General features: G+C 42.0%; 2 protein-coding genes across 2 annotated transcripts; both read right to left on the reverse strand.

The window, feature by feature from the left end:
• Positions 1 to 251: 251 nt before the first annotated feature.
• Positions 252 to 7589, reverse strand: LOC139368799 (protein tyrosine phosphatase domain-containing protein 1-like). Its single transcript, XM_071108162.1, has 9 exons — positions 5919 to 7589; positions 5224 to 5389; positions 5050 to 5130; positions 4822 to 4943; positions 4586 to 4723; positions 3433 to 4475; positions 2950 to 3144; positions 2434 to 2544; positions 252 to 2350 (listed from the first exon to the last, which is right to left on the reverse strand). The coding sequence occupies exons 1-9, from the start codon at positions 5995 to 5997 to the stop codon at positions 2216 to 2218; spliced, it is 2070 nt and encodes a 689-aa protein (XP_070964263.1). The 5' UTR covers positions 5998 to 7589; the 3' UTR covers positions 252 to 2215.
• A 605-nt stretch (positions 7590 to 8194) lies between these two features.
• LOC139368800 (androgen-dependent TFPI-regulating protein-like) lies at positions 8195 to 14665 on the reverse strand. Its single transcript, XM_071108163.1, has 6 exons — positions 14426 to 14665; positions 14070 to 14219; positions 13813 to 13914; positions 9475 to 9590; positions 9132 to 9304; positions 8195 to 8921 (listed from the first exon to the last, which is right to left on the reverse strand). Exons 1-6 carry the CDS (start codon positions 14663 to 14665, stop codon positions 8896 to 8898), a joined length of 807 nt encoding a protein of 268 aa, XP_070964264.1. The 3' UTR covers positions 8195 to 8895.
• Positions 14666 to 23445: the final 8780 nt, after the last annotated feature.

A 23445-nucleotide genomic window follows, 5' to 3' on the forward strand; every position in this document is an offset into this window, starting at 1 on the left:
AGGTGAAATAAATAAATAAAAACTTCCGACTTCAGCTGTATCTTTACTTTTACTCAAGTATGAAAATTGGGTATTTTTTCCACCACTGTTTAGTGGTGGTCAGTTTAATCACTGCTATTGTGCCTGCTTTATAAACCATTTGTTTATGCAATTGACATTGTAATCAATAACTAATGCAGATTAATATTGCCATTATGTTAAGCCTGCCCATGCAAGAATGAATGGGAAAACCATTGCAGTTTACAGTGCCATGATACTTTATTTTTGTGTAATACCACATTTCAGTACAGGGATGGTGATTATCACTGAGCTGGCTTTATGTGGAGATGAAGTATTTAAATTCATGTGTTGGATGTTACATGTTCAATATAACTACAAGTCTTTAAGGCATATACTGTAACAAATACTCCACCTTGATCTGCTTAATTAACAAAACCAAACTGACACTTTAATTTTAAACTCTGAAATAAACTGCATTTCCTTGGGTCTGCATTGTAACTGTACAATATTGAGGTAAACAAGTCATATTTAAATACAATACACTTAAAGTACAATATGTGATGACAAAATAACAAAAACTGTGGATTAAAAACAACCCAAACTGCACAGGAAGGCACAACATACAGTGGCAAGAAAAAGTATGTGAACCCTTTGGAATTATCTGGATTTCTGAATAAATTGGTCATAAAATTAGATCCGATTTTCATCTAAGTCACAACAACAGACAAACACAGTCTGCTATAACACACAAATTATATTGAATACATAATTTAAACATTCACAGTCTAGGTTGGAAAAAGTATGTAAACCCCTAGAGGCTAATGACTTCTCCAAAACCTATTTGGAGTCAGGAGTCCAATCAATGAGACGAGATTGGAGATGTTGGAGAGCTGCCTTGCCCTATAAAAACACTTGCAAAATTTGAGTTTGCTACTCACAAGACGCATTGTCTGATGTGAACCATGCCTCGAACAAAAGAGATCTCAGAAGACCTAATATTAAGAATTGTTGACTTGCATAAAGCTGAAAAGGGTTACAAAAGAATCTCTAAAAGCCATGATGTTCATCAGTCCACGGTAAGACAAATGGTCTGTAAATGGAGAACGTTCAGCACTGTTGCTACTTTCCCTAGGAGTGCAAAGATGACTGCAAGAGCACAGCGCAGAATGCTCAATGAGGTTAAGAAGAATCCTAGAGTGTCAGCTAAAGACTTACAAAAATATCTGGACCATGCTAACATCTCTGTTGACGAGTCTACAATACGTAAAACACTAAACAAGAATGGTGTTCATGGGAGGACACCACAGAAGACGCCACTAATGTCCAAAAAAAAAAACATTGCTGCACATCTGAAGTTCGCAAAAGAGCATCTGGATGTTCCACAGCGCTACTGGCAAAATATTCTGTGGACAGATGAAACTAAAGTTCAGTAGTTTGGAAGGAACACACAACACTATAAGTGGAGAAAAAAAGGCACAGCACACCAACATCAAAACCTCATCCCAACTGTAAAGTATGGTGGAGGGAGCATCATGGTTTGGAGCTGCTTGGCTGCCTCAGGGCCTGGACAGCTTGCTATCATTGACGGAAAAAATGATTCCCAAGTTTAGCAAGACATTCTGCAGGAGAATATAAGGCTATCTGTCTGCCAATTGAAGCTCAACAGAAGTTGGGTGATGCAACAGGACAACGACGTAAAACACAGAAGTAAATCAACAACAGAATGACTTCAACAGAAGATTGAGATGCTGTGGCATAACCTCAAGAGAGCAGTTCACACCAGACATCCCAAGAATATTGCTGAACTGAAACAGTTTTGTAAAGAGGAATAGTTCAAAATTCTCCTCCTGACCGTTGTGCAGGTCTGATCCGCAACTACAGAAAACGTTTGCTTGAGGTTATGCTGCCAAAGGAGGGTCAACCAGTTATTAAATCCAAGGGTTCACATACTTTTCCCACCCTGCACTGCGAATGTTTACACGGTGTTCAATAAAGACATGAAAAAGTATAATTGTTTGTGTGTTATTAGTTTAAGCAGAATGTGTTTGTCTATTGTTGTGACCTAGATGAAGATCAGATAAAAATGTATGACCAATTGATGCAGAAGTCCAGGTAATTCCAAAGGGTTCACATACTTTTTCTTGCCACTGTATATGGCTGTTTAATATATAACAAGTCTCTACATAGGGACAGTCTGGAACAGAATCCAGCAGGGCTATGGAGTCAGCATAATAGGGCCGGGAGGCATAAATGGTACCTCATCCTCCTCTATGGCTATAAACCTCATGTCATGTAGGACCAGCCTGAGGATCTCTGTCATGGCCGGATACACCGCTGAGCATTTTCCCATCTGTGAAGAGTCAAAACAGCTGTTTATACCCCTTTAAACTACTGTTGTTAAAAGGGAGAACGCTACATCATCTAGTATTCTACCTTGGTGAAAGCCTTGATGGTGCGCTCCAGGAAAGCAGCCTCCACCTCTTCTGGTATTGTGAGAACATGAGCCATACAGTCCAGAATGCACATCAACATCTCCCTGGGAGCCTGGAGGGGATGTGGTCAAATAGAATACAGCTTTATTGTTGAATGAAAATGTGTCTTGTGCCTTTCCGAACACCCCCAGAAACTGTGGGCCTTTTGTGGGGAGCAATTATGGGGGGTTTAAGTGCCTTGATCAAGGGCACAAGGTAGGAGATGGTACATGGGATCAGAGACCAACAGCCTTCCAGCTGCAGGTTCGGTTCGATTCCCATTTTTGTGTTGCCTGGCCCGGGGCTTTCGGCTGCTCTAACCTCTAGGCAACTGCTGCACCCAAATTAATAGGTTAACTGAACAGAAGTAGTCAGTAGATTCACACAGTATTTAGCAAGTCCAAGTTTTCTGTGTTAGATCATAGGATTGGGCCCAGAATGAGAAGCCCTGAGGTGGCCTACAATAAGTGCTGCTGACCTGGTCCAGTGGTTTGAAGACAGCCTCTGGGTTTGCAGGGTCACTGTCGTTAAGGTCCAGTTTCTGTACATCTCTGACGGAGATGACTGGCTCCTTCAGCTGCTCCAGCCAGGTCCACATCAGCCCAGAGAGCACAAATGGGTCCTTCTCCAATGTACAGAGCCTCTCCCATGCCCCTCCCATGTTTAACCCAGACTGCAAACAGATACAAAATAGACAATCATTGCCACCCAAGCACACAAAAGGCCTACTGGCGTTATCCTAATGGCACTGCAGTATCAAAAAGGAAAATCAAACCTATATGAATTTCCTTTATTTACAGATAAGGTTCAGGTAAACATGATTTGTCAATTGTGCTATGTTACTCTATAAGTACCATTACACATGTAATAATAATATTTTAGTATTTAGAAATATAGGTATATTGTATGGACAGTATTATTATTATTTTTTGAACTATGCGATTAAATGTCGAGTTCCTACCTGCCAGGCGTGGAGTCTCTCCAAGTGTTCGTCCTCTCCATCCAGCTCCAGATCCACCGCCAGGGCCTGGGCCACCAGCACCCGCCTGGCCTCCTTGGACAGCTCTGTCTGGATGGTGATGAAGGGCACCTCTGACTCCTCTATCTGAAACACCTGGGACACATTCCCATTGTTCACTAACATTTCCCTCTGCTTCTTCCTCCACCTAAACAACATGCTGCCAAACGTTTTCTGCTTAGGGTGGCACTCAGACTCGCTGCTCTGGCAGGCTTTCTGCCTCTTCTTTAGGAGTGGGGATCCCTCCGCCAGGCTCTTCTGCTCCCAGAGGGACCCATGGGGAAAGAATCCATTTTGGGAGCTGTACGTGGTGGTGACGGGGCTGACCGTGGCCAGGGTTCTATGCAGGGAGTTCAGGGAGGGAGAACAGGCCACAGGCAAGTTGCTAGCGGATAGAAAGTTGGAGAGAGGTTGGGTCAGCAGGTGGAGTTCAGAGCCTAGCCTCTGTACGTCCGACTCGCTGTAGCTCAGGCTCTTGCGGTGGTAGAAGAGGGCCGGTTCGTTGGCGTGTCGGTGTTTGGTTGGGGGTCCCGGTAAGCGGGGCCGGTCCCCCATGCTGCCTCCGCCGAAGCTACCCTTGGTGAAGCCAAAGTCGTAGTAGCGCTCAAACTCCACCTCCTCCTCGGCGGTCATGTCATGGACGTCCAGCATGTCCTCCTCGATTACCTGACGGTGCTCAGCGATGTCCAGCAGCAGCTTGCAGATCACATGGATGATCTTGGGCAGGTGCCTGAGCTCCCGTCGCTCATAGCCGTGCAGCATGTGTCTCTGGCGGGTCAGGAACTGGGACAGGGTGACTGGGTTAGTACTGGGCTCAGCGCAGGAGAAAATACTCCTGATGGGGACCAGGAACTGGGCAAACTCCCGCACGCAATACAGCTGACCTCTGGTCTGGATGGAGTTGGGACGTTTAGAACGTACAAACACGATAGCCTGGTCAGCGGTCATCCTCGTGGCGAAGACCAGGTAACACGCTAACAACACACCTGAGAGAAGACACAGCCAAAACCATCAGCGTTAGGGTCAGTCGTGACCACAAAGCATAGTCATTTTGATTACTGTGACTGTCAAACTTTTTTGTCCTATACTACATTACCTGTTCTTCCCAGACCAGCATGACAGTGGACAGACATTTTCCCCTCCTGCATCGCAAAGGACATGACTTTCACCATGTCCAGGATGGATGTGAGAGAGGCCACCCCGTAGTCATTCCATCCAAAGTTATAGAAATATACTGGAGTATAAGGACAGTCATTATTTAACCATTCTCATGGTAAGTTTGCCTTTGGCTTCTTTAGTTTCCTCATTGTAGAGAAATAGTCATACACTTACTGTCATTCTCCATGAACACCTCAGGTCGGTAGGAGAATCCACTCTCTGGTTCCAGTGTGTTGGGACCACAGCTGGCGTGTTCCCCTGGTCTCTGCAGGTTTATCACCGTCTTTAGGCCACATCTACACACACACACTGAATTAGGAATCTATTATTTTATCTTTACTAGCTGTATTGAACTGATTTATGAGGACAGTAAACCCTGAAATAGTACATCTATTAAATTACCTTTTAAATTGGTCAATGATGTTGTACTTTTCTATTAATGCAGTAGAGGGCCTGGCCATGGCAAGTAGGTTCTCTGTGACCCTGAAAAGAAAGGCATGCTTCTGCATAAAATGTATGGGTATAATCCACTTACGTTCAACATACACATTTTCATAGAGCCTTTCTGATTCCTACCAGGAGGAATAGAGGCCTTTGATGGCTTGCTTGTCCTCGCTCCAGCGGTCAGGGTCCTCATACTTGCAGTTCAGACCTCCACACCCTATGGAGCACTGTGTGGCTCCAGGTATGACATGACGTATCACCTCCCCGACCAACGTGTAATTCGCCCGGGGGGTCCTGACTGGGAGACACAAGGAGGATTGGGGGTTTTATAGGCGAGATGAGGGGTGATATCAAGGGTGGTGGGATGGTGGTGTTTGTAGAATATCGTCCTCTGTCACTTCAACCATCTGACCTCAGCAGTTTCCGTTCAGAATTATATTTTATGTTGCAGTCTGCTTGTGGAGGGAGACATGTTGGAAAGAACTGATACATTCAATGGACTACCATACAGGTCAAGCATACACTACATCGTTTCTTCTTTCTGAATCAAACTGCAGAATCAACATCTGTGATTGGATTAGCACATTGTAAATAAGTAGTGTCAAGCTTAACTATGAGGTGTTCACAATGTAAAGAAGTAGTATTAAGCTTAAGTATGAGGTGTTCAGCCATTTACAGCTAGCTAATCTGTCTGGCACACTCCACCAGACGTAACAGAATTACTGTAAAAATAGCAACACAAAAACCTATTTCAACTTTTCATACATACTGAACAATTTGTTTTGTTGACAGTATAAATTATCCTCTATGATATAGTATAGGCATACCTGACTCCATGTAGCGGTAGGGGACTCCACTGCTTGTCTGAGGGTGGAGTACTAGAGGACGAAATACCCAGGCAGACATCCACTGCCATGGCAGTGCCTTGGCATGCGCACACACACAAACAAACACACACACACACACACACACACACACACACACACACACACACACACACTAAGATAAAAACCTAATCACATGAACAAAGTAACAGCAACCTCAAAATAGTAAAATAAAGTATCCTCAGCACTTACACCTGTAGCAACAAGGATGTGGAGCTAGTGATCGTCAGCATCTTCAGACATCAACCTAAAACGACTCCACATGCCCCTGTTGGACCACAGACAGCAGTCTGCTCAGATGCTGTAAATCTAAGCTTTAGTCTTCCTGCACCACCACGGGTCTTCAGTTAATCAGCCTGGATTATCTCTGGAAAGTAGGGTTTGGCAACGACACCATCTACTGCATTTGTTATGCTCATCTCTGGACTGGCAGTGCCATGTATCTCACCAGGAACAGGTATTTTGATCCATGGAAATACAGCATCCTGGGCTGCCTCCGTTGAGAAGAGTCAGAGAAAGGAGGACCATCAGAGGTGTAGGTTGAACCGTGGCATGGCTCTGGACGTTAAGACACCTCCCTGGACGCTCCTCTTCTCTCCTCCTTAGTCATGTACTGTACCTCCCTCAGGAGGAAGAGCAGTAGGTCTATTCCTGACTCCTGGATTAACCCACTAATCTCATTACTGTACAAATAGGTTCAACAGGCAAAAGCCCCAGTGGCCACTCCACCTCCCAATAGAGCAAAAATGACCCGTCATCTCTGACCATGTAGATTTGAACTTCCTTCAGTTCATAACCACACTGAGATAACACTTGTTAGTCATTTCATTACGATCTTCGGATCAATCATCCAGAGATATCATGTGATCAGAAATCAATACACCCAATGTATAGTATGTTTACACCAAAATATGAACTGTAATCTCATTGAGTCATTCAGGGTGCTATGCTGCACTGTATATCAATCCTACACACAAAGAAAATCCTATGGTACATTTGTTTGTTGATGGAATTAACATCCAAAGTGAAGCAACTGTCATTTACTGTGATATCCAGTTTCAGACACTGTAGAGAAGATTGAGTCAATCCTATTCAGGTAAGGGGCAGGACCTGAATGAAATAGGAAGCACAGTGTCAAGTTCGATCCTGATTTGCTTACCTGAGGTACTTGAAAGCTGATTATGGATCCGTCTAAGAAGGGAAAGATAGACACTGATGCATCTCAGGCCATTCTGAAACAATGAATGGTAATTGGGAAGGGAAAGTGTCCTTGAGGTCCCTCTGGTAAGATAGAAGGTTCTGGTAGGGTAGAACATGTTACTTACAATGGCTTTCACAACAGATGATTGATGAATGTGTGACATGGTAAGGAGGATAAATTGATTAGCGGATTGACAGTCCTGCACTTAACTGATTGTGTTGTTCATGAAGGATTTAAGGTTACTGTAACCTCTTGTATTATCTGATCAGCTTAGTACTTAAGTCTAGTTGAATCTTCTGAGGGCACAACGCATCTTTTATTTGGTAACACTTTACATAGATTTTATTGTGTAGTTACACTGTAATGACTCTAGTAACATTATATTACTGTGCTGTTACATTGTGTAATTGTATTGTGCGGTTGCATCCACAGTGAAACAAAGACTCCCCCTATGTAAATTGTGACTAAATTCTACTCCTTTTCAGCTTAATTGTACTCTTTTGTAAAGATATCTAATTGTGTAGGAGTCTTACATAACAGAGGGTGATACATGGCCTCTGGATGAGAGGATACTGTTGAGAAGATTAGCCTGGCCTGATGAATGAGATCATAGTGTGGGACAACTGTCCAGGCAGGCCTAACCAGGGACAGACACAATAACTAAATTAACATCTAGAAACAACCTCTAGTCCCTCCTCCTAGACACTTAATCTAGATCTGAATTATTTCGCTAAGTAAACAAAAACTGCATCCCTATACAGAAACAGTAGATCGGCTCGTGCCCTATTGACCGTTCTGGCTCAGACAAGGCTAGTAGTACGCTCCGATAGCTGGGGGGTTACTGTGGTTGCCTGCAGAGAAGAAACATTGATCCGATGGCTCCACCACCTGGCTACAAATGGCAGTGACAGGCAAGGATTCCAGAGTGAAATAGAATGAATCCTCACTTTGGTGATAAAGCAGCTCAGATTGCAATATGTCAACAATTTCACCTAATAAAACGAGTCACATCAATGTATATAATTCAAATATTTTAATTTCATTTGATCTTGTTCTTACTTCCCTCCAAGTTACATAAGGAACCATAGTGTTCTAAAAGTCAACATACAGTATAAATTGAATCAAAATGTAAAATAACAAATGCACATAAGGAACTGTGCCTTTCACAACCAACAGTACCGCATCAAGTGAAACAGCATCATGATAAAGGTAATAGAATCACAAAATGTATTTATACTGTAATATTATTACAGTAAGGTGAGAGAACAATATGGGTTAACTCAACCAATAAAGGACCAACTTAATATCAAATATTATATTGAGCTGTTACCTCAATGTGACACAGCACAACATCCTGTGGTGGAGTAAATAAAGTCTAATTACTGAATGGAATCTTAAAATTATTTGGCATCTGACCATAGAAGCACATAATGCCCACTGCCTGAGAGCTGCCTGAGAGCTGCCTGAGAGATACCGAGCAGGTACAAGTTGACTCTAACTATTGATACAGGATAAGATATAGTTGTTTAATGCTAAAGGTTATAAATAGGACTGAGGGTAAGGTAATCTGATTCTAGATCTGTGATTAGGGGCAACTTCTACCTTCAGCAAGAGATCCACCAGTCTCTTTTTGGATGAGGTGATCAGTGCTGGTTGTACCGGTCCTGTCTGTCCTTTCTGATCCCCTCTGTGGCTCTCAGCTTACATGTCAGCACACACTTATTTCTTCTTCTTTCTCTGAGGCCCTTTCAGAGAGAGAGAACGAGAGTAGAGAGTGGTTAATGAACAACACACTGACACACCAAAGGTAACCTCCTCTTCTGACAACCTGACAAATCAAATTCAGAGGCCTCGTGGTAATCTAGGACATAAACCCTGCTACATTGAGATGTTGGGGGCATCTAAAGAGTGTGGTTATTTTCCTTTCCTGTCATACAGTCAGAGAGCTGTCCCACCTGCAGATACTGCAGTGGTCTTCCAGATCTTGTGGTTGAGTTTCTCCCCCAGCAGGTAGAGGGGAGCCACGGTGATGGACGACACCCCCAGGAATATCACCAGGCCCATAGGACTCAGACGCTCCATGATGGGGTAGACCCAGATACCAGCCACATGGTGCACCCACAGAACCCTGGGAGAGGGAGGGGGGGGGGGGGGTTATAGGAAGATGTCCAAATGTTGTTAAAGTATCATAACATTCAGTCAAGGAGAGTGGAGGAGTAACAGGCGGCCTCGAAGAAACAGAGCATTTTTCGTCAAACCACAACAACTTAACAATGTGATTGATAAAACCTTACTTACCATCCCAGATAAAGAACTGCTAAGATAGACAGACCTAGAAGGCCTCTCATCTTGCTGCCATATCTATGAGGCTGAATATACATCTGCAACAGTGCCAATGGCAGGGTGACCGTATGCTGTAAGCAGAGGGAAAAGACATGACTTAAATAAAGAATGACAGAAACCAACCCTATCATCATAGCCCCATGTGTAACAAATGTCCAACAGGTCATTGCATGTGTTGATAGATTGTGACCACATAAACAAGGGTATGTCATGTTAGTGTTAGGCAAGAACTAAAAACATGCACCACCTGGAATAGATTGAGAAACAATAGGATAGACTGGAGGAAGAAAGGAAGAGGTCAGGCCTTTATATACTCAGCAATGCCTGCTTGTGAAACATCTACAGCAAGGGTCTGTTAGACTTTTGTAAATCAAATCAAATTGTATTGGTCACATACACATGGTTAGCAGATGTTAATTTGAGTGTGGTGAAATGCTTGTGCTTCTAGTTCCGACCGTGCAGTAATATCTAACAAGTAATCTAACAATTTCACAACAACTCCCTTATACACACACAAGTGTAAAGGAATGAATAAGAATATGTACATATAAATATATGGATGAGTGTTGGCCAATAGGCAATATGCAGTAGATGGTATAGAATACAGTATATGCATATGAGGTGAGTAATGTAGGGTATGTAAATATTATATCAAATGGCATAGTTTAAAGTGACTAGTGATACATTTATTACATCCAATTTTTAATTATTAAAGTGGCTAGAGATTTCACTCAGTATGTTGGCAGCAGCTACATAATGCTAGTGATGGCTGTTTAACAGTCTGATGGTTTTGAGATAGATACTGAAAAATAGCTTCTCGGTCCCAGCTTTGATGCACCTGTACTGACCTCACCTTCTGGATGATAGCAGGGTGAACGGTGGTTGTTGTCATTGATATTTTTGGCATGGCATCGGGTGCTGTAGGTGTCCTGGAGGGCAGGGAGTTTGCCCCCGGTGATGCGATGTGCAGACCTCACCACCCTTTGGAGAGTCTTACGGTTATGGGCGGAGCAGTTGTCGTACCAGGTGGCGATACAGCCCGACAGGATGCTCTCGATTGTGCATCTGTAAAAGTTTGTGTGTTTTCGGTGACAAGCCAAATTTCTTCAGCCACCTGAGGTTGAAGAGGCGCTGTTGCGCCTTCTTCACCACACTGTCTGTGTGGGTGGACCATTTCAGTTTGTCAGTGATGTGAACACTTTCCACCTTCTCCACAACTGTCCCGTCGATGTGGATAGGGGGGTTCTCCCTCTGCTGTTTCCTGAAGTACATGATCATCTCCTTTGTTTTGTTGACGTTGAGTGAGAGGTTATTTTCCTGACACCACACTCCGAGGGCCCTCACCTCCTCCCTGTAGGCCGTCTCATCGTTGTTGGTAATCAAGCCTATCACTGTAGTGTCATCTGCAAACTTGATGATTGAGTTGGAGGCGTGCATGGCCACGCAGTCATGGGTGAATAGGGAGTACAGGAGAGGGCTGAGCACGCACCCTTGTGGGGCCCCAGTGTTGAGGGTCAGGGATATCCTTGTCTCATCGCGCACCAGCGACTCCTGTGGCGGGCCGGGCGCAGTGCACGCTAACCAAGGTTGCCAGGTGCACGGTGTTTCCTCTGACACATTGGTGCGGCTGGCTTCCGGGTTGGATGCGCGCTGTGTTAAGAAGCAGAGCGGCTTGGTTGGGTTGTGTATCGGAGGACGCATGACTTTCAACCTTCGTCTCTCCCGAGCCCGTACGGGAGTTGTAGCGATGAGACAAAACAATTGGATACCACGAAATTGGGGAGAAAAAGGGGTAAAAATACAACAACAAAAAAAACACAAAAAATAGAAAGTCCAGGACCCAGTTGCACAGGGCGCAGTCAAGACCCAGGGTCTCGACAAGTTTGGAGGGTGTTAAATGCTGAGCTGTAATCGATGAACAGCATTCTTACATAGGTATTCTTCTTGTCCAGATAGATTAGAGCAGTGTGATTGCGTCGTCTGTGGACCTATTGGGGCGGTAAGCAAATTGGAGTGGGTCTAGGGTGTCAGGTAAGGTGATATGCTCCTTGGCTAGTCTCTCAAAGCACTTAATGATGGTGGAAGTGAGTGTTCCGGGTAGATAGTCGTTTAGCTCAGTTACCTTAGCTCTCTTGGGAACAGGAACAATGGTGGCCCACTTGAAGCATGTGGGAACAGCAGACTGGGATAGGGATTGATTGAATACGTCCGTAAACACACCAGCCAGCTGGTCTGCGCATGCTCCGAGGACGCGGCTAGGATTGCCGTCTGGGCTGGCAGCCTTGAGGGTTAACACGTTTAAATGTTTTACTCACGTTAGCTGTGGTGAAGGAGAGGCCGCAGGTTTTGGTAATGGGCCATGTCAGTGGCACTGTATTGTCCTCAAAGCGAGCAAAGAAGTTGTTTAGTTTATCTGGGAGCAAGACGTCGGTGTCCGCGACGGGGCTGGTTTTCCTTTTGTAATCCGTGATTGACTGTAGACCCTGCCACATACATCTTGTGTCTGAGCCGTTGAATTGCGACTCTACTTTGTCTCTATACTGATGCTTTACTTGTTTGATTGCCTTGCAGAGGGAATAGCTACACTTTTTCTAGTCGGTCATGTTTCCGGTCGCCTTGCCATGATTAAAAGCAATGGTTCGCGCTTTCAGTTTTGCGTGAATGCTGTCATAAATCCACGGTTTCTGGTTGGGGAAGGTTTTATTAGTCGCCGTGGGTACAACATCACTGATGCACTTGCTAATAAACTCGCTCACCGAATCAGCGTATACATCAAAAATGTTTGTCCGAGGCCATCCGGAACATATCCCAATCCACGTGATCGAAGCAATCTTGAAGTGTGGACCAGCGTTGAACAGACCTGAGCACAGGCGTTTCCTGATTTAGTTTCTGTCTATATGCTGGGAACAACAAAATGGAGTCGTGGTCAGATTTGCCGAAAGGAGGGCGAGGGAGGGCTTTGTATGCGTTGCGGAAGTTAGAGTAGCAATGATCCAGAATGCTGCCAGCTCGGGTCGCGCACTCGATATGCATCAAAAATTTAGATGAGATGTTTTCAGATTAGCTTTGTTAAAATCCCCAGCGACAATAAATATAGCCTCAGGATATGTGGTTTCCAGTTTACATAGAGTCCAATGAAGTGTTTTCAGGGCCGTCGAGGTGTCTGCTTGGGGGGGGGAGATACACGGCTGTGATTATAATCGATGAGAATTCTCTTGGGAGATAATGCAGTCGGCATTTGACTGTTAGGAATTCTAGGTCAGGTGAACAAAAGGACTTGAGGACCTGTATGTTGTTATGATCACATCACAACTCTTTAATCATAAGGCATACACCCCCGCCCTTCTTCTTAACAGAGAGATGTTTGTTTCTGTCGGCGCGATGCGTGAAGAAACTGGGTGGCTGTACCGACTCTGATAACGTATCCTGAGTGAGCCATGTTTCCAAGAAACAGAGAATGTTACAATCTCTGATGTCTCTCTGGAAGGAAGGCAACCCTTGCTCGAATTTCGTCTACCTTGTTGTCAAGAGACTGAACATTGGGAGCAGTGAGTCCGTCTACGAAGCCTGACCAGAAGACCACTCCGTCTGCCCCTTCTGCGGCGCCGTTGTTTTGGGTCACCTACTGGAATCCGATCCATTGTCCTAGGTTTTGGTCCAAACAGAGGATCTGCTTCGGGAAAGTCGTATTCCTGGTTGGTAAGTTGACGTTGCTCTTATATCCAATAGTTCTTCCCGGCTGTATGTAATAAGACTTAAGATTTCCTGGGGTAACAGTGTAAGATAAAAATACATTAAAAAAATACTGCATAGTTTCCTAAGAATGCAAAGCGAGGCGACCAACTGTCGGCGCCATCCTGTACAGCTCGCAATGTGTTAAAACCAGTTCTGACAAGGTATTCTACTGTTAAAATTGTAAAACTGACAAGGTGTGTACAGTACAGGTGCAGTGGAGACCACAGAGTGAGAGTTGTGTCTATTGTGCTGACAGATTACTAATGTAGTCTTGATGGCTCAGTTGGTTGGAAAACACTAGCAACATTAATTCACGTGAAATGCAACCATAATTGAAAGATCAGAGACTGTTCAAAGCTATGTGAATCTGACCCTATTCAGAAACCTCTACCCTTGAATTACTAGGACATGACCTCTTCAAAGAGCCATGTGATACAAAGCCACACTGACCTGCACAGCCAATTGGATACAGCCCCATCTTTAATAGAATACATTGGGATCACACAGTCAGTATAAAGTCCACCATGTGCAGTACGTGCAAATGATTGTGACACTTACCATAGCATGGTTCAACCAGATAGGAATAATGTCATCTAGAAACTTTGGAAACACCAGCTCTCTGTTGTAGTGATATATCGACCAGAAGGACAAGAACACAAACTGGGGATTAGAAATGAAGAGAAAATGAGTTATTATGTCCAAATACATGTTATCAGTAAATCCAGTTTAGATGTACTGTATATTATACACGTCATAAATGTAGTCAAATGTGCACACACACAAAATATAAATATAGACATTAAAAAGGCACTTACTGTCCCAATAGGAAAAGCCCAAATAGTGAAAATTGTGTCTCTTAATTTCACTAGGAGGAGAGGTACACCACACCTCAAATTTTTGGATGGCAATATCAGGTGGATAATGTCAATCAAAACAACGAGTCCGAAGAACACTGTCTGCAAAACCTTCGGAAAAATGATGCAGAAATGGTTAGACTACCATTACTTAGGACACCGCCTCTAGCAATATGGCTATATAAACACAGCAATGCAATTATATAATTGTCTCACTTGGCTCGAAGCCACAGGAAGGTAAATAATTATGTAGGGTAATACAATAACGCGGATGTGTAAACTATTTCTAACATAACATAGCCACCAACCACACTCACCAGATTGAGGAAAGTCAGATATTTCCAGCGGCCTCCATATGTTTTAGCTCCTGGGTGGCCCTGTGTGACTTTCAATGAACAATTCGCCGATAAGGTAAAGACATACCATGAAAATATTACTACATGAATGAGGAGATATGATCCCCATGACATGGTCGTAGCCATTTCGACAGCTTTTGAGCTTCCGCACAGATAGAACAATGAGCCAGATATTTCACCGGATGTATAAATGTGAAGCATCCGGTTGCCTTGTCCACTCTCTACCATCTGATGACGAGAAGAAGCCCAGTGGCCGGCAGTGGGAGAAGATGGATTATGGCTGACATTCTGTTAATTTTCTCATCGAGGAAACATTTGATTTCAATATAATTTTCTGTTTCCTAAACTAGAATATGTTACAAACAGAGTGGACTATGTTTTGTAGAGTTTACCCTTTGCCAAAGTTCGAAAAATTGCTAGGGCAAATTGAGTTATTGCACACGTGCAATTCACAGAATCGGCGTTCCCTAACGGAAATATGCAAATACATGCTAGAACGCACCAATAGGATATCGCTAGCCCGTGCTTGGCTCTTCCCACATCCCTGTTTTAAAAAAAAAAATTGGGGTGGGGGGTAGTTCAGCTTTAATATTTCAGATAGATTGTAGCTTCCAACAATGTCATTGTCTGCGTCGAGTCCAATCCCCCACATCTGTACATACATACATACATACACACACATCTAAATGCATGCATAAATACATATACGTAGGTATATATACATATCTTTAAATATATATATACATATACAGTGCCTTGCGAAAGTATTCGGCCCCCTTGAACTTTGCAACCTTTTGCCCCATTTCAGGCTTCAAACATAAAGATATAAAACTGTATTTTTTTTGTGAAGAATCAACAACAAGTGGGACACAATCATGAAGTGGAACGACATTTATTGGATATTTCAAACTTTTTTAACAAATCAAAAACTGAAAAATTGGGCGTGCAAAATTATTCAGCCCCCTTAAGTTAATACTTTGTAGCGCCACCTTTTGCTGCGATTACAGCTGTAGGTCGCTTGGGGTATGTCTCTATCAGTTTTGCACATCGAGAGACTGAAATGTTTTCCCATTCCTCCTTGCAAAACAGCTCGAGCTCAGTGAGGTTGGATGGAGAGTATTTGTGAACAGCAGTTTTCAGTTCTTTCCACAGATTCTCGATTGGATTCAGGTCTGGACTTTGACTTGGCCATTCTAACACCTGGATATGTTTATTTTTGAACCATTCCATTGTAGATTTTGCTTTATTTTTTGGATCATTGTCTTGTTGGAAGACAAATCTCCGTCCCAGTCTCAGGTCTTTTGCAGACTCCATCAGGTTTTCTTCCAGAATGGTCCTGTATTTGGCTCCATCCATCTTCCCATCAATTTTAACCATCTTCCCTGTCCCTGCTGAAGAAAAGCAGGCCCAAACCATGATGCTGCCACCACCATGTTTGACAGTGGGGATGGTGTGTTCAGCTGTGTTGCTTTTACGCCAAACATAACGTTTTGCATTGTTGCCAAAAAGTTCAATTTTGGTTTAATCTGACCAGAGCACCTTCTTCCACATGTTTGGTGTGTCTCCCAGGCGGCTTGTGGCAAACTTTAAATGACACTTTTTATGGATATCTTTAAGAAATGGCTTTCTTCTTGCCACTCTTCCATAAAGGCCAGATTTGTGCAATATACGACTGATTGTTGTCCTATGGACAGAGTCTCCCACCTCAGCTGTAGATCTCTGCAGTTCATCTAGTAATCATGGGCCTCTTGGCTGCATCTCTGATCAGTCTTCTCCTTGTATGAGCTGAACGTTTAGAGGGACGGCCAGGTCTTGGTAGATTTGCAGTGGTCTGATACTCCTTCCATTTCAATATTATCGCTTGCACAGTGCTCCTTGGGATGTTTAAAGCTTGGGAAATCTTTTTGTATCCAAATCCGGCTTTAAACTTCTTCACAACAGTATCTTGGACCTGCCTGGTGTGTTCCTTGTTCTTCATGATGCTCTCTGCGCTTTTAACGGACCTCTGAGACTATCACAGTGCAGGTGCATTTATACGGAGACTTGATTACACACAGGTGGATTGTATTTATCATCATTAGTCATTTAGGTCAACATTGGATCATTCAGAGATCCTCACTGAACTTCTGGAGAGAGTTTGCTGCACTGAAAGTAAAGGGGCTGAATAATTTTGCACGCCCAATTTTTCAGTTTTTGATTTGTTAAAAAAGTTTGAAATATCCAATAAATGTCGTTCCACTTCATGATTGTGTCCCACTTGTTGTTGATTCTTCACAAAAAAATACAGTTTTATATCTTTATGTTTGAAGCCTGAAATGTGGCAAAAGGTCGCAAAGTTCAAGGGGGCCGAATACTTTCGCAAGGCACTGTATATATACATATGTCCTTTATTACCCTCCAACCCCACCACCCCTCCCACAATTGGAGCAAACTAGTGACCAACAACGCCTAGGACTGTATTTCCAGTTCATACATAGTGTAACGACCCTGGGTTTATAACCGCGGAAATCGACCCTGCCGCACGGGCTCGAACGTCGAGGGTTCGAGACCTGCTCCCTGCTGTTTCATTACAATACTACCGGTATATACACTTTATGGACACAGTCTATTTTACAATAGTTTTATTTTGTTTGTTTTTAACTCTTGTCCTTCCTCTACCCTCAACCTCTCTCATATATTTATGATCTCCATCCAGTTTAATTTCTATTTGCCATATCTTTCAAACTGTGCTCTTTCAAATAAGTTCTTAATCTATATATGTTTTACGGGCACAGTATGTTTTACATGTATTTATCTTGCTGTTATAAGTTGCTATTAGTCCCAACCTTCAGCTCCATTCAAACCCTCCCATCTATCTCTTAACACCATCCATATTGGATTTCTAGTTGCCATATATTTTACATCTGTGCTGTGACATTTCTCAAACGTTCTGAGCCTTTCCATTGAAAATAAACATTTTTGCTAAAAGTTTTATTATATTGTTGATCGATTGACTATGATTTTTTAGATCGCCCAGTAGTGCTATCTGCAGGGTTAGCTCCAGGTAAATATTGCAATTCTTCAGTCATTCCTGGACCTGTGACCAAAAATAAGCTACATATGGACCAAAACAAATGATCTAATGATTCTGCCTCTTCGCAGCAAAATCTGCTGAGCTGGGAAAGTTGTATCTATTCCCCATATAAATACAATTTTGTTGGTTGCAAGAATTCTGTATAATAGTTTAAATTGAAAAATACAACATTTTGAATCTGGCGTCGTTTTGCGTCTCAGTTCATAAACCATGTGCCATGGAATCAGTACGTCAACAATCTCTTCCCAACTATTTTGCAATCTATATGGCACGGCTGTCAATGTTTTGGTCCTTAAATGAAACTGGTGTACTTTTTTATTTATCAAAATTTTCTTTAACCAATTATGGTCTTTAATGCAAGGCCAACAGACAAGTTCATTACTTTTCCCGCTTCCCCTTTCCTCTTCCATTTTTGCGGTAATGCTACAGTTAGTTGGTTGTACTTTTGTGTAGAGCAGACATTTCCATGTTTTAGTTAGCTGCATGTATGACACCTGTCGTATTTATGATATAATTTACGAAGATTATACTTTTTTTTATCAGTTAGTATATCTGAGTTTAACCACAATATTTGTTGTATTATTTGTTCTGTCTTTTCTGGTGGATTAAATAGAAATTACAACCAACTTTCTATGGCTTTGTTTTAAAAAATAGTGATATTTGGGAGATGATTTTCTTTTCAAATAAGTGAAAGTGAGAGGTTGTAATCTGAATAATGGGAAAAGGGCCTTTCTTGAACATAGGGTGATTTTTCCACAAATAGAAAGGTATTTACCTTTCCATGGTAGCAAGATCTTTTCTATTTTTGCAAACTTTCTATAAAAATGTATTGGAGTGAAATCATGTATTTATTTCGGGATATGTAAACTGAGTATATCCACATCACCATCACCACAAAGTAGTATTTTTTGTGATCCAATACATAATAGAGTACAATTATCATAATTTGGTTGTAATCCAGAGAGGTTATATACAGTGCCTTGCGAAAGTATTTGGCCCCCTTGAACTTTGCAACCTTTTGCCACATTTCAGGCTTCAAACATAAAGATATAAAACTGTATTTTTTTGTGAAGAATCAACAACAAGTGGGACACAATCATGAAGTGGAACGACATTTATTGGATATTTCAAACTTTCTTAACAAATCAGCCCCTTTACTTTCAGTGCAGCAAACTCTCTCCAGAAGTTCAGTGAGGATCTCTGAATGATCCAATGTTGACCTAAATGACTAATGATGATAAATACAATCCACCTGTGTGTAATCAAGTCTCCGTATAAATGCACCTGCACTGTGATAGTCTCAGAGGTCCGTTAAAAGCGCAGAGAGCATCATGAAGAACAAGGAACACACCAGGCAGGTCCGAGATACTGTTGTGAAGAAGTTTAAAGCCGGATTTGGATACAAAAAGATTTCCCAAGCTTTAAACATCCCAAGGAGCACTGTGCAAGCGATAATATTGAAATGGAAGGAGTATCAGACCACTGCAAATCTACCAAGACCTGGCCGTCCCTCTAAACTTTCAGCTCATACAAGGAGAAGACTGATCAGAGATGCAGCCAAGAGGCCCATGATCACTCTGGATGAACTGCAGAGATCTACAGCTGAGGTGGGAGACTCTGTCCATAGGACAACAATCAGTCGTATATTGCACAAATCTGGCCTTTATGGAAGAGTGGCAAGAAGAAAGCCATTTCTTAAAGATATCCATAAAAAGTGTTGTTTAAAGTTTGCCACAAGCCACCTGGGAAACACACCAAACATGTGGAAGAAGGTGCTCTGGTCAGATGAAACCAAAATTGAACTTTTTGGCAACAATGCAAAACGTTATGTTTGGCGTAAAAGCAACACAGCTCATCACCCTGAACACACCATTCCCACTGTCAAACATCGTGGTGGCAGCATCATGGTTTGGGCTTGCTTTTCTTCAGCAGGGACAGGGAAGATGGTTAAAATTGATGGGAAGATGGATGGAGCCAAATACAGGACCATTCTGGAAGAAAACCTGATGGAGTCTGCAAAAGACCTGAGACTGGGACGGAGATTTGTCTTCCAACAAGACAATGATCCAAAACATAAAGCAAAATCTACAATGGAATGGTTCAAAAATAAACATATCCAGGTGTTAGAATGGCCAAGTCAAAGTCCAGACCTGAATCCAATCGAGAATCTGTGGAAAGAACTGAAAACTGCTGTTCACAAATGTTCTCCATCCAACCTCACTGAGCTCAAGCTGTTTTGCAAGGAGGAATGGGAAAAAATGTCAGTCTCTCGATGTGCAAAACTGATAGAGACATACCCCAAGCGACTTACAGCTGTAATCGCAGCAAAAGGTGGCGCTACAAAGTATTAACTGAAGGGGGCTGAATAATTTTGCACGCCCAATTTTTCAGTTTTTGATTTGTTAAAAAAGTTTGAAATATCCAATAAATGTCGTTCCACTTCATGATTGTGTCCCACTTGTTGTTGATTCTTCACAAAAAATACAGTTTTATATCTTTATGTTTGAAGCCTGAAATGTGGCAAAAGGTCGCAAAGTTCAAGGGGGCTGAATACTTTCGCAAGGCACTGTAAATGATCTAGATCCTCTATGAGGCTGTGGAGGGATCCAAGTTGTGGATTTAAAAGAAAACATGAATCATCAGTGTACAATGAGACCTTTGTTTTTAAGCGCTGTATTTCTAATCCCTTTAATATTATTGTTGGATCTGAAATTAATAGCTAACATTTCGATTACCATAATAAATAGATATGCCAATAGTGGGCAACCTTGTTTTACTCCTCTTGACAGTTAAAAACTTTCTGAGATGTAGCCATTATTTACACTCCTGTTTCAGTGATAATGAAATCAGACCTTTTTGAGTGTCTGATAATCTACCATTTGCATATGAGTGATTAAAACATGCTAATAACGTCCTCTGAGTATATCAAAAAAGGTTTGGTGAACCTCAACTGGTTCGCCATCCAGCCCTGGAGTTTTCCCAGACTTAAAGGCTTTAATTCCTCTGTAATTTCACCTTCACATGGGTCATTTTATATGGCTGTTAATTTGACATTATTAATAGAAAACAAATCCGTACAATTAGCTTTGGTTAGAGGAGATGAAGAAGACTGAAACGAAAACATATGCTTAAAGTAGTTTGCGGCCTCTTTAAAAATAGAATTTGGCGAATCATAGGTTACTCAGTAATTTGTAACAAGTTTCAGTAAATTATTTTTAGAAGTATTTCTATGTTGAATATTAAAACATAATTTTGTGCATTTTCCCCATATTCCATCCAGTTTGCTTTATTCTAATATATTACACTTAATCTTTGTTGAATAAGTTCCCCTATTTCTTTTTGTTTTTCCTCCAACTTATTCTGAGCCTCTATGGTACAGTTTTTATTGCTGTCTATCTGTTCTGTTAGAGTCGCCCCCTAGACCTTCTATTTCCTTTGTTAGTACTGACTCCTTTGACCTAAATTGCTTTTGTTTTAGAGATGAGTAGTCTACTGAATTGCATGGCCTCTAAAGGCACATTTAAGTGTCCCATACAATAAGCAGATTTGCTGTACATATATTATGTCGGAAAAAAATCTGTTATAAATTCCTCTGTCCTAGTTAAAAACAAGTTATCATCCAATAGACTTTGATTACATTTCCAATATCCTCGCCCATGTGGAAATTCCGTAAGAGTAATGTATTTGCCAATTATCTGATGGTCCGACCGCAATCTTCTTCTTGCCAACAAGAATGATATAAGAAAGAAGTTACGACTACGAGATTGATTGATCGTCCGCTATGTATATCTCAGTAGGTCAGGTTATTTAAGCCTCCATATATACACTAGTTCCAATATATCCATGACATTCATGATTTCCTTAAGAGCATGAGGGTGATAGTTTGTAGTGTGATTTCCTTTACAGTCCATTGGGGTATTTAATACAATATTATAATCTCCCACCATAATAATAGAGTCTTGTATTGCTTGCAGGATTGATAATGTATTATATATATTTTCAAAGAAGTGATGACCATCATTATTTGGACCATATAGGTTAATGACCCATATCCGTTTATGGTCCAATAATACATTTTAAATCATCTACCTTGCAGATCTGTTTGGACAATGTGCACATTCAGATCAAAATTACTGTTAGTTAATATCATCACGCCTTTTGAGTTTCTTTGCCCATGGGAGAAGTACATTTCAACTAGTGACAATATGGTAGTGGATGCACCACAGCGTGTTGTAAATGTTTCCTGCCAGTCGAAAGATACCCTGTGTGTTAAGGTGGATTTTGTGGCATTCATTGCCACATTTATAAACTATAAGTCTAAAATAAATCTAAGAAACTGGACATTATTGTGGCTGCGGCAGAAAAGTTTTTGGGACTTACATCTGAAGACTGGCGTCGGAAGACGGCCCGCCCTCCTAGGCTCCCCTTGAGCCTCTGTAGGGATCATATATGGTAGTTTTTTTTGGTAGTTTGTTCCGTTTTTTGAGGGGGATCCTGTTTCCGTCCCACACAGTAGGTGGCGGGATGCACATTCAATTGGGCAATCGCCAATATACCATAGAAGAGCTGTCTTTTTAGCTAGCTAGCAGGTTTGAGCAGTAAGAGCCGAACAACTTGGGAAACACAGCAGCTTGATAACCAGATAAATTCTAATAGGTATACTATACCTTGAGTTCAGTGGAATCTACTACTAAAGTCAGTTATAGCTTATTACTTGTTAGCCAGAAATGTGTGTCTGTAAAAGCAGACAGTCAGTTCTAGCAAACACCATAAACAAGTCCACTAATTACAGGCAGGAGCCAATGCTTAGGTTAAGCCCAAGGACACAGACAACACATGGGGAATTTTGAATTACATGAAGACACAAAGGGAAGAATGTGCTACAGTTCTTCCAGTACATAACCAGTCTCAAATAATAGAATATTAACTGACCTATAATAAACTCAGGTTAACATATCAGCTTTATTCGCCAAATACATTTGCATGTACAGGAATGAAATGGTGCTGCAACAATAAACAATATACAGACAGATGATAAACAAAATTTACAGACCAAAAAATATATAGATGCAGAATCTCCACATATTCACATACAGTATGTACACTGTGTGCCCTATAAGCTACATTATAAATTATGCATGTAAGAGAGTGCAAAGAGCAATGTGCAGTTCTGGGATGATAGTGCAGTGAATAGTCTGTGGATGAATAGTGCAGAGTACAAAGTCCATGGATGACAGGATCATCGTAGACCAGGTTGCCGGTTGGATGAGGGCCATGGCACAAGGGGAAGAAACTGTTCAGGTGGCGTGAGGTTTTGGTCGTGATTGACCTGAACCGTTTGCCAGAGGGGACGGAAGGGGTTGGCAATGATCTTTCCTGCACGCTTCCTTGCCATGGAGTCGTGCAGGACCTCGAAGGAGGGCAGGTGGCAGCCAATGACCCTCTCAGCAGACCAGACAATCCGTTGCAGTGATGGAGGAGCTGAGGATGGACTCGATGATGGTTGTTTACAACTGCACTGAGGAAAACAGATTTGTTTTATAGTAATTATCTGATTGGGAACTACAATTGTCTTTCAATTACAGAATCTCAAATTATTTCAATTTGTCATTGGAAGATTTATTGAAAACTGTCAGTAATACAGGAGTCAAATTGCAGGGAGTCTCATCAGATCAGATGATATCAGCAAGCAAGAGCCACCACAGACACCCTGGTTCGAATCCAGGCTGTATCACAACCGGCCGTGATTGGGAGTCCCATAGAGCGGCGTACAATTGGCCCAGCGTCATCTGTGTTTGGCCGGTGTAGGCAGTCATTGTAAATATGAATTTTTTCTCAACTGACTTGCCTAGTTAAATAAAATAAAATCTGTAGAAAGAGCACAGGTAGAACAAAATATGTAAGTGTG

The sequence above is a fragment of the Oncorhynchus clarkii genome, chromosome 16 (genome assembly GCF_045791955.1).
Source record: "Oncorhynchus clarkii lewisi isolate Uvic-CL-2024 chromosome 16, UVic_Ocla_1.0, whole genome shotgun sequence".
NCBI classification, from domain to species: domain Eukaryota; kingdom Metazoa; phylum Chordata; class Actinopteri; order Salmoniformes; family Salmonidae; genus Oncorhynchus; species Oncorhynchus clarkii.

Bases quoted from the DNA above. Each gene is read 5' to 3' on its own strand.
- LOC139368800 (XM_071108163.1), bottom strand. From the start codon at position 14,665: ATGCTTCACATTTATACATCCGGTGAAATATCTGGCTCATTGTTCTAT. The intron at 9,591-13,812 runs GTAAGTGTCACA...CTCTGCTTACAG, and splicing joins TCTGGTTGAACCATGCTATG to CATACGGTCACCCTGCCATT. The intron at 9,305-9,474 runs GTAAGTAAGGTT...TCCCTCTCCCAG, and splicing joins GCAGTTCTTTATCTGGGATG to GGTTCTGTGGGTGCACCATG.
- LOC139368799 (XM_071108162.1), bottom strand. From the start codon at position 5,997: ATGTCTGCCTGGGTATTTCGTCCTCTAGTACTCCACCCTCAGACAAGC. The intron at 4,944-5,049 runs GTAATTTAATAG...GTGTGTGTGTAG, and splicing joins ATCATTGACCAATTTAAAAG to ATGTGGCCTAAAGACGGTGA. The intron at 4,724-4,821 runs GTAAGTGTATGA...CTTATACTCCAG, and splicing joins GGTGTTCATGGAGAATGACA to TATATTTCTATAACTTTGGA.